The sequence below is a fragment of the Diplotaxodon limnothrissa genome, linkage group LG14 (genome assembly GCF_057381915.1).
Source record: "Diplotaxodon limnothrissa isolate DT_005_m linkage group LG14, D_limnothrissa_male_GT1.1, whole genome shotgun sequence".
Taxonomy (NCBI): Eukaryota; Metazoa; Chordata; class Actinopteri; order Cichliformes; family Cichlidae; genus Diplotaxodon; species Diplotaxodon limnothrissa.
This window is the reverse complement of record NC_140609.1, coordinates 16,125,699-16,144,399: the sequence shown is the minus strand read 5'-3', so window position 1 is coordinate 16,144,399 and position 18,701 is coordinate 16,125,699. Positions and strand designations below refer to the sequence as shown.

General features: G+C 40.3%; 1 protein-coding gene across 1 annotated transcript in view; it reads left to right on the top strand.

The window, feature by feature from the left end:
• lekr1 (Leucine-, glutamate- and lysine-rich protein 1) overlaps positions 1 to 18,701 on the top strand; it is a 104,638-nt gene that overhangs the window by 26,569 nt on the left and 59,368 nt on the right. Inside the window, exon 3 of the mRNA XM_085370095.1 lies at positions 12,214 to 12,698. Coding sequence (XP_085226221.1) covers positions 12,214 to 12,698 — 485 coding nt within the window. The remainder of the gene's footprint in view (positions 1 to 12,213; positions 12,699 to 18,701) is intronic.

Below are 18,701 nucleotides of genomic sequence, written 5' to 3'. Positions count from 1 at the left end.
AAAGAGCGAGAGAGAGAATTGGAAAGCGAAAGCGTTTTGAAGGATACAGGTACACTTGCCTTTGTTTTTTTCCTCTAAATCCACCGCCCTTCATCATAACACTTGATTAAATCTAATCCTAATGCCTCTAATCCCCTGGGCACCCCCCCCCCCCCCCCCCCCCCCCCCAGCCCACCCTCCAAAAAATGCTTAAGTGCCTTGTACCCCAAAATGACATTTCTAGCATGACATCTCTTTCACTATTCCCTATTTCTGCCCCTTTATGTATGTGCATGTGGGTTATATATTACCTTCCAAAATTACACAACAGGGTACGTGGCTTTCAAGTACCGAGGATTAGTGGAAAATAAACTGTTTAGTCTGTCTGTCTGTGAATATCTGCAGTGGCCTGCTACAAATCTCTGTTTCTGTGCACTGTGAGCAACCTGCACGCTGCACCAAAAGTGTTGGCCTTACTTGACAAATATAAAAATAGGAAAAAAACATGATTTTTTTTTTCTTTCTTGGGTCAGATTTTGGCTAAGATGATATGGAATGGTATTAGTGTCTGTCTAAGTACTATGAAATTGCAGTACGACAGCTAAAGTTATATTTAAGGTTTAAGAAGACCAAAACAAGCTCGTCTAAGCCTTTTGAAGAGTCTGTTGTCTGCTGCTTATGAGACAGATTACATTCTAGGTTTCCTAAAAACTAAATTTCAAAATACATGAAAAAGGTATGTTTTTTGTGTTAATTATTGTGGAACGTAAAAATCAGAGTAATCTAGTGATCGTTAAAACGTGTTCAAAATTTAAAACTGACGATCATTCATCTCATAAATTACGACTGTTGCATCAATATCAAAATTTGCAGTATTTCACGGCGCTATTATGTGTGACAGCAGACGGAGGTACATACTGCTGTGTATGTGTGTTCAGTGCATGGGGCTTTTTTGTGTGTTAGTAGCTGCATGCCTGTTGGGCCAGTTTTGGTCACGGAAAGCATGCTTGGGTGTGTGAATGAACATGAGGGGGTATGCTGTGTCCATGTGTGCGTATCTGATGTCTGCATATGTGTACGTGCGCAACATGAAGGGTCTGTGTTCGTGGCAGTGACCCACTTCTGGTGTTTTGACGAGCCAGGTGGGTCACGGCAGCTGTAGCTTAGGAAGCAGAGTTGGCCTAGGGAGATGAGCAGGAAGAGAGGGAGGGAAAGGACAGTTGTTTGGGAGGAGGAAGAAAGAGGCAAGGACAAAGTGGAAGGAAAACTGGAGTAAAATGTCAGGAAAAGGAATGCCGGAGTGGCTGTAAAAGGAGAAAGGATTTGTGAAATATTTGACAATATATGCAGTGAAAAAGTAAAATTATTAACAAGATAGAAGAAAGGAGAAGACGGGAGTTTTTCCTTCCCACTGTCGCCATGTGCTTGCTCGTCGGGGTCACATGATTGTGCTAATGTAAGATTTTTTACCTTACAATATAAAACACCTTAAAGCCACTATTTTTGTGATTTGGTGCCATATAAATAAAACTGAATTGAATTGAATTTATGTTTCTGCTGTCTGCATGATTACAATGACAACTGCACAGAAACACACGCATGCAGACAGTCAAAAAGTCATCACGTACATTAATTATGCTTCTTGTCCTGGAAAGACACTAACCACACACACAAAACGACCCCCACCCTGTTGTTTCCACTGGAACCCCAGCCCAACTAAGTGTTGCACATCAGGGGAGAAGTAATAGCACCATGTTTAATTGATGGAATATAGAGGAATTCTGGTGATAACAGGGACTGTAAACGTGTTGCAAGTCACATAACACAGGCTACAGTTTTCATACCTAATAGTTGTGGAGACAACCCGTACATTCAGTTAAAGTATAAGTGATCAGTCAGTAGTTACTGACTGAGGACTGAGACAGACACACAAACACTTACATAGCTACAGCTTTGCCAATGCACCCTGAGGCAGTAATGCATGGTTTGCATAATTTTGAACGTTATGTAGGCTGACTAACAATCTCTCTCAGAGCAGATATGTATTAAACATACATATAAAACACAGGGTTCATTGCCTGAGTAATTAAACCAATGTGGTAGAAGTTTAAGAGCCTTATGTGGTCTGAAATCTAATGTTTTAAACCACTTTGGCAACAGTCCAGCATGCTAATGGAGTCAATCAAGGGACAGAATGAAAGGGAGATAAGAGCGAGAGAGAGAGGGAGCTGTGTTGTGTGCACTGGAGGACAAAGAGGTCTGGTGTGTAGAAGAGAAGCATCGGCTGCTGGCATGAAACATTCAAAGGGCAACACGACCTTTCTCCCCTTCCCCCTCACTCCCTCACTTTTCCCTTTCTTTTTCTGTCACTCCGCAGTTTTAATGTGTCGCCTTTCTTTCTTTCTCTCCTCCTGTCAGGTGTTTCTCCAGGCGTCTGTGCCCATGCCCGGCGTAGTAGTCATGTGCGAGCGTGTGGAGAGGTTAGGTTTGGTTTTTTTTTTGCCATTTGAGCACTAAGTGAACGTGTCAGTGCCCAGGGCAAGGGGTCTCCCCGCGGGCTTGAACTCAGTCACGGGAGCACACAACCCACTGGTGGTGCAGACATTCTGCCCTCAGGGTGTGTATAAATGTGTGTGTGTGTGCTTGTTAATGGCGAGTGATTGTGTAAGTTTCCTGTTGGCCTGTAAATGCTTATATGACTAAATTTGCCTTTGTATGTGCCGGCCTATCTCTGCATCCTTTGTGTATACCATGTACATGTTTGTGCTTGTATCAGGGTCGGTTTTAACGTGTCCGTTTGTTTTGTCAATGTCTGCCACCGCCTTTCATCTGCCTCCGTGCGTGCAGAATGTGTTTTAGGCTGTTTGAGCAGTGTGAGAAAGCGTTTGTGTACGTGTGTGTGTGTCTGAAACCATGGAGGAGGCACAATTCAGCCCTCAGGTCACTTAAACAGTGTGTATTGCCCCCTTGTTGTCTGTCTTCATGGCTACGTCATCATGGCTGGCATAAAGAACTCTCTCACCACACCCACCCTCCCACATGCACGCTCAAACGCACACAAATTTACATGCATAAGCATTTTCCAACAAAATATAAACCGTACTCTCTCTCTCACACACACACACACACTTAGTAGTCTTTGCTGTATCTATGCCTGAAGGAACCACAAGGACATCTGCACAGTAAACACTAAACCCCCCTGAGTCTCAGTCCCAAATATTGCTCACAGTTGCACGCTCTAACTCTCCCCGGATCTCCCTGTCTCTCTCGCTCTAACAAATACACTCACAAATAGATAATAGGCCTGATTCTCCAGAGTGCATTCTGTGGCAATATAATGTAATAGGTTGTCATCTTGTGGAGCTTTTTCTCCATCCACCCGCACAATACACTCCCCCCCCTCTCTCTTTCTTTTCTGCCTTCTTTGTTTCTTTTTCCCCCCGTCAGCCTGTTTGTAGACCTTGATCAGGCCAAACATCCAACAATAGGAACTTTAAAATAACATTTAGTGAGCCCATTAGGAGCACTCCTTAGTCATTTCAAGCATCCAAAAGCACGGGGGATCGTGTGAAGCTAAGACGTGAACATACTTTGCTTAAAATATTTAGGAGTGGGAATTAACAAGTGTGTGTGTATAGCAATGTAATACTGCTAGATGGTGAATATTGCAAACATTATACCAACTATATGTCAGCTGATTTAAATTTCTGGATCAGCTTCAGTAGTAACAGTAGAGCCGTGCCCTCAGCCTTCAGGATTGCTGTGTTATTAATCGCTGAGCATAATGAGCGTATACAAAGTGATCTTCTAATTGTCTGTCTGTGTGTCGTGGCTGCTGAAAGACCGACTCCCGCTGTCTTGATGACATGAGGCAGATGCAATCTGCACCTTTACCTGATATGGATTGACAAGGTGCTAACACAGAGCAGGAGCACTCTGATAGGGGGGCACAGAAAGAGAAAGTTGATTGTGGCGGCTGCAGAGACAGAGAAACAGGGCCTATCTTGATTAACCTGTCACCTGTCAATCATTTGTCATGTGACAAGCACTTTGCCACGATGGTGTGTTTTCTTTCAATCATGCCGATTACCCTCGTATTCCCTTTGACTTCTGTCTTAACTGTAAAGAAGAAAGAAACACAAGGCACAGAGGAAGCAAGAGATAACAGGACTGGAGATCATTTAATTAAACCCTTCTCAGTGTCTTTCAGGACTTTGAAGCAATGGCTTCCATTCTTTTGATCTCTGTCCTATTGACTGTCTTTTCATGTTTAGTATCTTTGCATGTCTTTAGACGTGTTTGTAGATCATCTCAAAGGACAAGTAATGGAATTTCTAGACACTATTTGAAAGCTGTCTATAGTCATGTGAAGAAGACAGTTTTTGGCAGGACTCTGTACAGTCCTGCTAAAAACTAAGCACACTTTTAAGCTTGTAGAAGCTTCTTTATTGGCAAAAACTTTTTTATCAGCCTCTCACATTCTTCTTTAAAATGCAGCTTTAGTTCAATGAGGTTTCTGCATATTTGTTGATGCACAGCTCTCTTAAGGTCCTACAAAGGTATTTTAATCAGGTTGATGCCTGGACTATGGGCCATTGCAACATCTTGATTCTTTTCTTTTTCAGTCATTTTGCTGTAGATTTTTTGCCGTGCTTGGGATATTTGTCTTGATGCATCACCCAGTTTCAGGCCAGTCTTTAGCTCTTGGACAGATGGCATCATATTTGACTCTAAAATACTTTGGTCTACATAGGAGTTCGTGGTTGCATCAATGACTGCAAGGTTTCGAGGTCCTGTGGCTGCAAAACAAGCCCAAATCATCATCCCTCCACCTCTTAACAGTTGGTGTGAGGCCATCCCTGCTGATGCATCCAACTCTGCGGTGGTTGGATGCATCAGCAGGGATGATGAGACAGAGTACCGGGCTGTGGTCGACTCCTTTGTCACGTGGTGTGAGCAGAATCATCTGCAGCTCAACGTGGCAAAGACCAAGGAACTGATCGTGGACTTCAGGAAGACCAGGAAACACTTGACCCCTGTTTCAATTCAGGGGGTCAGTGTTGACATTGTGGAGGACTATAAATACCTTGGAGTACACATTGACAATAAACTGGACTGGGCTAAAAACACCACAGCACTTTACAGGAAGGGCCAGAGTCGTCTCTATTTTTTGAGGCGACTGAGGTCCTTCAACATCTGCCAGAAAATGCTGAGGATTTTCTATGAGTCTGTTGTGGCCAGTGCGATCCTCTATGCTGTTGCATGCTGGGGGAGCAGGCTGAGGGTCGCAGATGCCAACAGACTTAATAAACTGATCCGTAAGGCCAGCAATGTTGTGGGGATGGAGCTGGACTCCCTCAAGGTGGTGTCGGAGAGGCGGATGCTGTCCAAGATAAAGACAATGTTGGATAACACCTCCCACCCACTCCATGACATGTTGGTCAGTCACAGGAGCACGTTCAGCGAGAGACTGAGATTACCGAAAAGCACCACTGAACGACACAGGAAATCTTTCCTGCCTGTGGCCATCTCCCTGTACAACGTATCCACTTAACACACTGTTTGCTGCTACAGCTACACATGTTTCTTTTCCAACTATTTATTTATAAGTGACTTATGTATGTATGTATATATATGTATATATTGTACTATTCTTAGTTAGCGTATTGTCTGTCTTGTCTTAATGTTGGTTTAAAATGGAGCACTGTAACAAAAAATAATTTCCCCCAGGGATCAATAAAGTATTCTGATTCTGATTCTGATTCTGATATTTTATGAACACCTTTGTGAACTTTAACATTTAACTTGCTAACTGAGGTCTGTACACAGCAAATCCAGCATGTCCAAATTAACACTGTCGGATTTGATTTCAACACTATTAAAGTGTCTATATGGGTCCACACCAGAGAGTGTTAATTTAACTCTTTTTGGAGAGTTGGTACGTTAACTCTGATTTAGTGTTAAACACCAAATCTGTCTGGAGTTGATAATTTAACACTTGGTGTTAAGAGTTTATATATTAACTCTCAAAGAGTATTTTAGTTTAACTACGTAAGAGTTATCTTCTAATTCATTCTAAAAAGCGGGAATTTTACTGTTCTGAACTTCTAGAAATTTCTTTTGGAAATAAACATTTACTAAAAAGACGCAATGGTTTTTGAAAAACATTTATTCTGAACTGTGCACCACAATTTCAAAACATTTTCTGAAAGATGTAACAGTATACATGTTCTCACTTTCATTAGAATTTTGTTTATCAAAAGGTCTGACATGGTAAATGCAAATAACAGCATTCTCATCACTTATTTCTTCGATACAATATGCATGTCCTTCATTCATCCCTTTGTGGAACTTCAACGCACTTCTGCTCTCCCCCATATTCCATCTTCACAAGCATATCCTGTGCGGAGATTGAATAAAAATTAGTTGACACTAATTAATGGCACAAAAAATCCAGTAAACAATTGCAGCACAGTAAAAAAAAAAAAAAAAAAAGGAATCCTCTTTGAGCCATTACTTGTGTAAAGTATTTTCCCAAAAGACAAGGACACAGGCAACAGGTAATACTGAACTAAATGTAAAACCTCAACCTTTTTAATTTTTACCTAAACCGTGTGCACAAAACTCTGGAGGGATCTAAATGCTAACGTAGAATCCAGTCAGGACGTCTGCTACTGCTGTTTGCTCGTTTTTTTTTATGGGCGATCGTTTTCAGGCTTCCAGTAGCACCATTATACCAACATTTCACAATCTAGACATTGTTTTAGGTGTATTTGACCAAAAGTTTGACTGAAAATTCACATGCAAGCTTTTTTCAAGGCTGTGGTATTTGCCCGCAAACAATACCTTTCAGCTAGCTAAAACAGAATATTATGCTATCAGCGAGCAACATGGCTAATGCCTTTCACACAGCTTTGTCTCAACTCCAAAGAGCCACAGAAGTAAAAACTCATAATAATAATTGAAACAATCTTTGAAAAAATGACTTACCAAGCATGGCAAACAACTCAAATATGTAGAGCAAAATGTTCTGAAACGGCTTCACTTCAGCTTCGATTGGAGCCGTGCTGGGGGCGGAGTCTGTGAATTTACTCTGTTGGTGTCATAGCCCCTCTAGGAGTTCAGAGTTAAGAGGTCAAGAGTTAATGTTTCCATTGTAACACCTCCAGATTTGACAGAGAAACACTCATTTTTAACACTCGATTTTAACTACTATCATTTTACACCTCAGAGTTACATTAAAAGAATGTGACTCTGCTTAGAGTAAAATTAACTCTACTTTTGCAAGAAGACTATTAACACCAAAACATTTAACACTTTTGAATTTGCTGTGTAGAGTCTGCAGTGTAGCTCTTTGTTTTTGCAATTTCTATGAGCATTCCAGGGTCTGATCTTGGGGAGAATTCGCTGTGGTGTTCACAACTAAGAAGATTGCAGGATTATGTTAACAAACACCCGAATACACCAGAGCAACAAATTACCAAAACCTCTGCTTCTACAGAGGTCCTCACACTTGCTTCTATGTACCCTCTTTATTCCTGTGCAAGAATTAAGGTTGTACTTAATGTTTCACACAACCTTATAGAGCTCAGTGAAAGCTCTCTTTATCACATGCTCAAATGTTATTCTCAAAGTAAATTAGTGTGTATTTATTATGGAAATAATGTAAATGATGAATTTATATATATATATATATATATATATATATATATATATATATATATATATATATATATATCATGGAAGGACAGGCCCCTGCACGGTATGTACCACCGGCAGATAGAGGAGGTGGCTGATATCCAGAAATCCTACCAGTGGCTGGACAAAGCTGGACTGAAAGACAGCACAGAGGCACTAATCATGGCAGCACAAGAACAAGCTCTGAGCACAAGATCCATAGAGGCTGGGGTCTATCACACCAGGCAAGACCCCAGGTGCAGGCTGTGTAAAGATGCCCCAGAGACAATCCAGCACATAACAGCAGGGTGCAAGATGCTAGCAGGCAAGGCATACATGGAACGCCATAACCAAGTGGCCGGCATAGTGTACAGGAACATCTGTGCCGAGTATAACCTGGAAGTCCCGAGGTCAAAATGGGAGATGCCCCCAAGGGTGGTGGAGAATGACCGAGCTAAGATCCTGTGGGACTTCCAGATACAGACGGACAAAATGGTGGTGGCTAACCAACCGGACATAGTGGTGGTAGACAAACAGAAGAAGACGGCCGTAGTGATCGATGTAGCGGTTCCGAATGACAGCAATATCAGGAAGAAGGAACACGAGAAGCTGGAGAAATACCAAGGGCTCAGAGAAGAGCTGGAGAGGATGTGGAGGGTGAAGGTAACGGTGGTCCCCGTGGTAATCGGAGCACTAGGTGCGGTGACTCCCAAGCTAGGCGAGTGGCTCCAGCAGATCCCGGGAATAACATCGGAGATCTCTGTCCAGAAGAGCGCAGTCCTGGGAACAGCTAAGATACTGCGCAGGACCCTCAAGCTCCCAGGCCTCTGGTAGAGGACCCGAGCTTGAAGGATAAACCGCCCGCAGGGGCGTGCTGGGTGTTTTTTTATATATATGTATATATATATATATATATATATGTATATATATGTATATATATATATATATATATATATGTATATATATATATATGTATATATATATATATATGTATATGTATGTATATATATATATATATATATATATATATATATATATATATATATATATATATATATATATATATATATATATATGTATGTATATATATATATGTATATATATATATATGTATATATATATATATATATATATATATATGTATATATATATATATATGTATATATATATGTATATATATATATATGTATATATATATATATATATATATGTATATATATATATATATATATGTATATATATGTATATATATATATATATATATATATATATATGTATGTATATGTATATATGTATGTATATATATATATATGTATGTATATGTATATGTATATATGTATATGTATATGTATATATGTATATGTATATATATATATATATATGTATATATATATATATATATATATATATATATATATATATATATATATATATGTACGGACAGACAGATGGACAAAATGGTGGTGGCTAACCAACCGGACATAGTGGTGGTAGACAAACAGAAGAAGACGGGCGTAGTGATCGTTGTAGCGGTTCCGAATGACAGCAATATCAGGAAGAAGGAGCACGAGAAGCTGGAGAAATACCAAGGGCTCAGAGAAGAGCTCGAGAAGATGTGGAGGGTGAAAGTAACAGTGGTCCCCGTGGTAATCGGAGCACTAGGTGCGGTGACTCCCAAACTAGGCGAGTGGCTCCAGCAGATCCCGGGAACAACATCGGAGATCTCTGTCCAGAAGAGCGCAGTCCTGGGAACAGCTAAGATACTGCGCAGGACCCTCAAGCTCCCAGGCCTCTGGTAGAGGACCCGAGCTTGAAGGATAAACCGCCCGCAGGGTGTTTGTTTATTTATATTTATTTATATATATATATATATATATATATATATATAATATAAAAAACCACCATCTATTTTGCAAGGAGTTGTAATAAATAATATTATTAAAAATAAAATAAATAATACTAAAGGTTTGCTTGCCTGCAGTCATACTTTAACATAATTTTTCAAAATACACACAACCAGTGAAAATATATTGTTTCAAATGTCCTGTTTCACCCCTTAAATGTTTATTACTTTACTTTTTTCTCCTTTCCTCTGTCATGCTCTGGAAAGGAGGAGTTGAATAAAATGAGTCTGAAATAAAATAACCAGTGCCATGTACTACCATGGATTGTGGGTCTTGTGTTAAAATTGGGGAAAGGTCACTGGGTTCTTAAAACAAATGGGTTAGTTCACTTGTGAAGCAAGAATCTCCACAGTAATCCCTGTGAACGATAGATGTCTAAATGTGTCATTGCAATCACAAAACCACTAAAATATCACAAATAAATGTGAACACCAAATTTCATGGTCATTACTTCTAGATAGTGAAAGTACTCTCGAACTAATAGATCGTCAAATGGGTAAAAGCAATTACTTAACCTTTGAGACTTGACCAAAATAATCTGTTTTGTACGCTGTTGTACTCTCAAGCATACCAGCTTTGTCTGCAAGTTTATTTCATCTTGTTTACATCATGTAGCAATTTATTTGGAGCTTTCTGACATGGGAGCTGACAGCATGCCATCCAAATATCTGTTGCCTCGCTGTAACATGTCATCATGAAGATGAAAGCTCTAGGGATACAATCTTATCCCTCATAAGCCTGAAAAAAGCTTGGAGAGAGTACATTGACATGTAACAGAGAAAGCAGGAATTATTTAGGAGAGAGGACAGACATCGGTGAAGACAAAATCTGAAGGAGGGATCAGAGTATCTGTGCATCCACAACTTTGAACTGCTGACAGATAGAGTAAAAATACATTTTTGATACAGTGGTTAAAGCAGATTGTGATCAATAACAGGACCTGCAGTTCACAGTCTGAATGTGTTAGCTATCTTTAGTCTCCCCATACATGATTTAACCCATTAAAATCATATTCTAAACTCATCCTTAGTTTGATATCAGACAAAAAATGATAGATTGTCAATTTATTTGCATAATATATGCTATATACAGGGTGTATCAAAAAGAATCATCTGGTTTCAAAGTGGTTTAATCTCGCAGTTGTTAACGATTGACATGGGTAGAAAGAGGAGATTCATGAGTTTCAGTGGTTCCTAGTAGTTTCAGTGACAGTAGACACGCCCCAAGAACTATAGGATTAGTTTGACTCTCGGTATGGACATTAAGTACTTATGATCAGAGCAGAGCAGGCTGTACCTGCTGCGGAGACTCAGGTCGTTTGGAGTGGAGGGCCCACTCCTGAAGAAATTCTATGACTCTGTTGTGGCTTCTGCTATCTTTTATGGCGTGGTCTGCTGGGGCGGCAGCATCTCTGCTGGGGACAGGAAGAGACTGAACAGGGTGATCCGAAGGGCCAGCTCTGTTCTAGGATGCCCTCTGGACCCAGTGGAGGTGGTGAGTGACAGGAGAACGGCGGCTAAGCTGTCATCCCTGATGGACAACATCTCCCACCCCATGCAGCAGACTGTGACAGCACTGAGCAGCTCCTTCAGTGGGAGACTGCGGCACCCACGGTGTGGGACGGAGAGATTTCGCAGGTCTTTCCTCCCCACTGCTGTCAGACTCCATAATAAAGACTTTAACTGATCAAGCACACACATCCATACATATGCAATAATACTAAGTGCAATAATCCTTTCTGTCATCGTTGTATTTTTACTCAGTTGTATAGAGTATTTGTATTTGTATTCTATTTTTATCTTATTGTATATTTATTTTATTTTATTCTACTGTATATAGTATTTTATTTTATTCTATTCTGTACAGCTGTGTACTGTATTTATTCTTATTGTATTCTAATTTTTGCCTCATAACTTTTGCACTGTCCACTTCCTGCTGTGACAAAACAAATTTCCCACGTGTGGGACTAATAAAGGTTATCTTATCTTATCTTATCTTATCAAAAGTTTTGTATGTAAATTTTATATTCAACCATATATTTTGAAATTTACGCCATCTTACATGTCCATTACTTTAAAAAGTGTAGTGTGAAGTAAAAACGACTTGTAGACTTATAAAACTTGACTTACAAAGCAAGAGGAAGCCAGTTCACCTTCACTTAAGAGAAGGACAGCCATCCATTTTCTTAATTGTTTATTCAATTCAGGGATGTGAAGGGGCAAACCCAGCTGTAACAGGGCAACTTTCTCCCATATCTGATATAATAATGATATACCTAAAGGGCAATTAAATAATGTGATCCTGCAGAATTTACTGTCCATTTAGTGTGAAAGTGATCAGTGATGCAGCTAGTTGTATCAACTGTTGTTACGTCCTTTGCTTTAAAATAAAAATTGTGGATTTTCTTCTTTTCTTTTAGACATGCCACCAAAGTGGTTTGGTTGTGCTTTCGTGCTGCTATCAATTAGATTCAAAGCACAATCAATTCTTCTGGTCACGTCTTTGTTTTTTAAGTTAGTGTTAATACTCTAAATAGATAACCACTTGTTTCAAATGAAGACTCAGCTATAGAGAGGTGCGGGTGTGAAAATGTTTTTCTAAATAGTTGCACTTCATTTAGTATTTTTAACACCTTGTTTGTTTTTGCCCTCAGATGGAGCGCACTGAGACGGTGTGCTGCTACTGCGGCGTAAGCTACCTCATCTTCCACGAGTTTCAGCAGCTCCGCACCGAGCTGACTCAGTTAGAAGCTGAGCTCCAGGACCTGAGAGAGACTGCCCAAAAAGAGAAGGCCCAGCGTGAAGCACTGGAGCTGGGCCGGTTGGAGTGGGAGAGGGCACTTCGGCTGGAGATGCAGAGACAAGCAGAAATCAGAGAGAGAAACACACGAGAAGAGCTAGAAGAGAGGAACCAAAATGCAGTGAGAGCTCTGAGAGATGAGTTTGAAGCAGAATCTGAGAGTACAAGGAAAGAGGTGGAAGAGGAGCGTCGGAAAATATATAACGAAAAAGAGAGTCGAGTTAGAGGAGAGCTGGAGAGGAGGAGCGACGAGAGAGAGAAAGTTCTCCGTGACGCACTTCAAAAGGCCAATAAAAATTCAGACGAGCTGAGAAAAGAACTCCAACAGCTGGAAGAGAGGTGAGGTTTGGAGGTGTCTGTACTTCCCATCACTGGTGTGAAATGATCGCCGTTTCCAGGTTTCGTGTGGGCAATTATCCCGTGAGTCATGTTATTCACACAAAAACACAAAAACCCGACTCTCAGGCACATCAGCTACCCCGCAGGCCCACATGAATATGTACATCTTGAAATATAGTTTGCTCTGTAATTATAACTTCTGCAGTCATCTTCCACACCGTCATCATAGCCCAGTGCCTGTTTTGGGCGCTGTTACAATGTGAGGATAATGAGCCAAAAGGAAAGTGAGCTTTTTTTTTAAAAAACTTGTGTTAAGTAAAAACATACCGCCTTTCACTTTGGATCAGCAAAGATGCAAGGGAGGGCAGAGGCTATTTCTGGATCAGGATGTGTGGAGGTGTTTGTTGGACAAAAGATATCCCTGCAGGTTTTGGAGCTTTGCAGTGTTGCTGCTTGACTGACAGCTTTTATCTAATTACCCTGTGAGCACTGATGAAATTTCTCCTTTTTTCTGTAGTAGAAGAAAAGCAGTTTGCTCTAAAGCATGCTCTACCAGTGCAAAATGCTTACAGGTGGCTGCCCAAGACCCTCAGTTTTAAAGAGGAAAGATGATATTCAGTACTCACTGTCATGCGTTGGCACTGAACACTCACACGGAAGGAAGTTGATAGACAGCTTTTTCCATTAAAACCAGCTTTCTCGGCCCATCATTTATTGCTGTGCCTCTACCCGCCTACACATGTACTGTATCAGCTGCATGCAACAGGCTCCGGCATGTTTCCAGAGGGCTGTTGACAGCTATTCTGGGAAATGTAAGTGCACACCAGTAGTGGAGTTGCTTATGCTGCTCATAAAATGTATAGCAGAGGGATCATAGTTTGCAATTATTATAAACACATACTGTATATTAGTTTTAGCTAATATTAATCCCTAGTGCGTATGTGTGTGTGTGTGTCTGTGCTGCAGAATCATGAAGACGATGGTAAATTTGCTGTTGCCATTTAATTTTTTTTCCCACTTAGTATGCTCAAGTTCAGGAAAAGTTGACATCATGGAGTTAGGGAAAGTCGGTTTTTGTGTGTGTTTGCACTTATCCGTAATATGGTGCACACACACACTCACTCACACACAAACAAACAAACAGGTGGTTAAGACTCCTGCTGGCTTACTTACATCAGCCTTCACATTTTTGGTAATCAAATAGCAGGCGTCCGCGAACAAACAACCATCAAAGGCTTGCTTACGTTGCTGCGTTTATGGGGAATATGTAGGAAATGCATTTAATGTTGTGACTCATGAGAAAGCTACGAACAGCCCAAACTATTAGAAGTCTGTGCTGTTATAAAACAAAACAAAAAAAATTACACAGTTCTAAAGCAACTCGCCCTGTAAGTGACTGACACACACACCTGCACGTACACCTTGCAAACCACAAATTACCGGTTTACACCATTAAATTTGAGAGGATATTGTGGATCAACAGATTTAAAGGGTCGTTCATTAAAACACACGCTGACAATAAAAAAATTCTACATTAGCTCATTTGGAAGCCATTCAAATAAAGGCCCTCCCAGGAGTTTTCCCTTGATTGACATTTTTCTCTTTGTTGGCCTGTTTGGATGAGACATCTTGTACCTATTACTCCAGCATGAGTTTTGATGACTTCATGTAGTTCTTGGTAATAATGCTGTAGCGTTTCTCCACCAACCTTCTGCATGATCAGATGCAGAAAGTGGAAATGTGTGGTTGTTCTGCAAGAGCCTCTTTCGAGCCAAGATCTACTTTTAAAGTCTCCCAGTATCTGTCAGCCCAAACCACTTTTTTCATGTGTACACAACACACAAGATAGTTCTTTAAATGAGAAAAGTGGAAACCTGTTTATCTCCTAGTCAGTAGGAGCTGACTGGAAGCCTTGGGCAAGCCATGAGGTGGCTTGGTCACAAGGTCACACACAGCACAAATAGGATGATCTATATTACTACAGTCACACCAGAGGAAATAGTGAGACAGCAGCCTGACGAAAGTCATTGTGACTGTGCGCAATGAATTTGCAAATTTGCTGCATTTGAAATGCTTGCATCAAAGGCGGGGGCAAGATTTGCGACCACTTTCAGTTAGTTGCCGTATTTAAAGTTAATCTGTCAAGATGGTGAAGTTGGCAATTACATGTAATCTGTGATAATACCCAGTTAACTGTGATAAATCCATGAAAGTTGCAAATCTGTTGCCGTCTACAACAGATTTGTAGATGGAAAGTCTGTAACATTAAACAGAAGTTTAAAATTGACTATATACATTCATTGTTCAGCCAGAATCTCATAGACCTGAAACAGAAAGTCCTCCACGAATAGTTGCTGCAGGACGGCAATTTAGGGCTGACTCCGACTGATTGCAGTGTCTCAGCTGTCTGTCAACAATCACCTTGAAAAGTTTCAATCGCAGGACCAATTGGACACAGCTACATGTGATCATTTGCAGAATAGAAAAAAAAATGAGTACCATCACCTGGCAACCAAAGGTTTATCCTAGTAACAAGGAGGTTATCATGCTGTTTTTGCTGTAGTGTGACTGAACCACAAAGTGGTGTCAAGTTTATTTTCTGAAGGGGGATGGTTTTGTTCCTGAACTCTCCATTCAAAAAGGTGTTGCCCTAGATTTGATGGTATTGTCCTTTAGCAGCGTAAGAATATCTGTGTCAGCAGCAGAGATAACAAAATGGAAAAGTGATATTACTTTGGAAGCAATGCAACCTACAGTTTCACCAAATGACAAACAAACACACCTAGCTGGTCACAGTGTTGGATGAAAAGTCAGTAAAGCACTTATCAGATTCTGACTAAATGATGTCAGAGCTCTGCCTGCATGTGAAGAAAGTTTCTGAGATCACACCGTTCCAGCCTTCTTGACATCAGATGTAGCTTGCTTTTAAGCTTGTTGACTAAACCAATCACTGTGATTACATATTTATCATTGCCTTGCAGCTCTAAATTAAACTCCTTGAGCAGGTCATTGAGATCTGTCAGGAACACTAAATCCAAAAGCTACTGCTGAATATTCTACGTTTGGAAAGCTTCAGAAGATTTAGGATTTCAGGCAGTAATTTGGTGAATCTTGCCAGAAATTTAACTCTGCTTAGCCGCGTAATGCCTGTGTGCTGCAAAATAACCTTCTCTGGATGGCTCCTGGCCTGAATGGAATACATAATCTTTGCTACAACATCCATCATCTCTGTCATATTTAAAATGTTTACCCTAAAGTCTTTACTTGTGAATTATACAATGATAATTAGGGAAGTCTGGAAAACATTCACTTTGTTTATACAAAGAATTGAACCCACCAGTGCAACATGGCATCACTGATGGAGATTAGCTTAAACTGAAGAGAAAAACCACTCGGTGGATTTCTCCTCAGCATCCTTTGCCTTTCCCTCATTTGTTTGTAATACTTTCTCAAGATGGTTGTATGTCTTTGGAACCATGATTTCCCTTTTGTTGTCAAACTAACAGAAGAGCATGTTTATTCTACATTCTTTTAAACAGCTTTAACATCCTTGAAAGCCTTTTTGTCCGTTTGAAAAAATGTGACTGATGCAATAAAATGTCATCATGTCAGCCTGACCCTTGGCAGTGGGTCAGGTAAAAACTGAGTGTTGCTTACGAAGCTTTCCATTCCTATACTTTTGGAGTGCATAGAGTTGTTTTGCACTTTTTAGAAATGCCAAACCTACTTTCCTTCCATTGCTATGCCAAGCTGGCATTGCATATAAAACATATGAGCTTTGAAAGTTTTACATTTATTTTTTTGGATTCCATATTTGTTTGCCTACTTAGTTACCTAAATAGTTGACTGTGGACATCAATCAACCTGTCAAATTTAACACCGTGAATGAACTAAAGTGTACACACAGAAAACCACTAATACCTTTTTATCTTGTAGCTCTGGGTGGAGTACACTGTTCATGAAATCTGAGAATCAATACCGTGTTTTTTGGACTATATGGCGCACTAGCCTCATGGAGTAATCTGGGTCCATCCGCTTCAGGTCCCAAAGTCACTGCGACATCACTGAGAGTTAAAAACTGTCTAAATTATTTCATCTTTAACAAAATGATCAGCGTTGCTTTACCATGTGTAACAATTAAGTTTAACATCCAGGCATCCATGAAAACAGAATTTATTAAATTTCACAGAGTTAGAAGTTAGCAGGAAGTTAGCTCGCTAGTTTCCACCTAAACATGATATAGCATGTTCTGACTGAGAGATTTCTGAAACAAATTAAAATATACAGCTCTGCTATGACTTCCAACATAAATGAAGGCAGAAAACTAAACAGCAGTGACGTTTGTAGGGTTACTGAAGTTGCACTAGCTGTTAAATAAAGCGACCCACCTATGTTAGTATAACATAAACACAGTGAAGCTGGAGGATGAATGCTAACCTTTTTCCACTCGGGAGGGTTCCCGATGGTTAGGGACAAATGCAATCGCATGGCAGGATGCTGTAAACGGACCAAACTTCAGTCAGGAGAACAACTGAGATAATCCATCCACAATACGAGGTTAGTCATTGATATACTGCAACAACATGGGAATAGAGCAGCTGCGAGAGAATTCAACATTAATGAATCAATTGTACGGAAGTGGAGTAAGCAGGAAGAATGAGTTGAGTAAAATTTATGTTATCTGACTGTTTTGTTTCGCTTAATGCGCCTTATGTATGAAAACAGACCCGTTCATTGACAGTGCACCTTATAATCCACTGCGCCTTACCGAAAAATACGGTACTTGTACTGACCAGTAGAGCACCTTTGGGATGTGAAGGAACGAGAGATTGTCATCATGGATGTGCAGCTGACAAATCTGTAGCAGCTCTGTGATGCTATCATGTCCATATGGACCAAAATGGCTGATTTCTAGGACCTTGCTAAATTTGTGCCACAAAGAACTGAGGCAGTTCTGGAGGCAAAAGAGGGTTAAACTCAGTGCTAACACCGTGTACATAACAAAATGCCCAGTGAGTGTAGGCTGAACTGATTGGGACCAAAGCACACTGGGAATTTATTATACCAAACGATTTCATTTTAAACGTTCAGATCATATAATGGATAGTGACTGTATATACTGTATATACTGTAGTACTGTATAGTGTAAACAGAGTGTAGTACATGAGTGAAGTACATGTTCTCCCTGGTACTCTGGCTTCCGCCCACAGTTCAAATACATGCTTGTTAGGTTAACTGGTCATTCTAAATTGGCCTTAGGTGAATGTGAATGCTTGATTTACTGCTCACTACCTATTAAGTACCCACTGGGAACATTGTAAATACTATCTGGCAAAAACAATAATTAGTATATTAGAATAATATAAGGAAATACCAAGAAATTACAATATACAGTAGGAATGCCAAAGTCTGGTTTAAGCTTCCAATATGGGTTGGTTAATGATGGATATTTTACTGTAATTTACAGTTTGTGTGTGTATGTGTGTGTGTGTATGTGTGTGTGTGTATACACCAAAGCCGTTGTGCTCATATGGCAAGCTGGGTTTTAGGGTGTCCGTATGTTGTTATTTGTGTGATAGACTGGTGAGCCAATCCCCAATCTGGTGTAAAGCTGATTATCTCTCTCTCTCATACGGCGTCTCTTCATGGAGCCAAAAACATATGTACACAACACACACAAACAAAAGCACACACAGTCGGAGTCTAAGGGCCAAGGGCAGGTCAGGATGTCAAAGTTCAGACAGAGGTAATGACTCAGTGAGAGGCCAGCATGGGCCGACAGCAATGGAGTCTCTTTCTTTTTATACAGATATGAATGAATGTTTCATGCCAGGAGGGTACTGCCTCTGTTTTAATACTGTTTTTCTTCTTGAGCCAGAACATAGACACGATCAGACCTCCCTGAACTGGCCTTCCTACTCCCACATACACACAAACTGAAACCAAACCCTCACACAGGTTTTTCTTTGCTTCTTTTGATAATCTGTTAGCTGTCTGATCTTG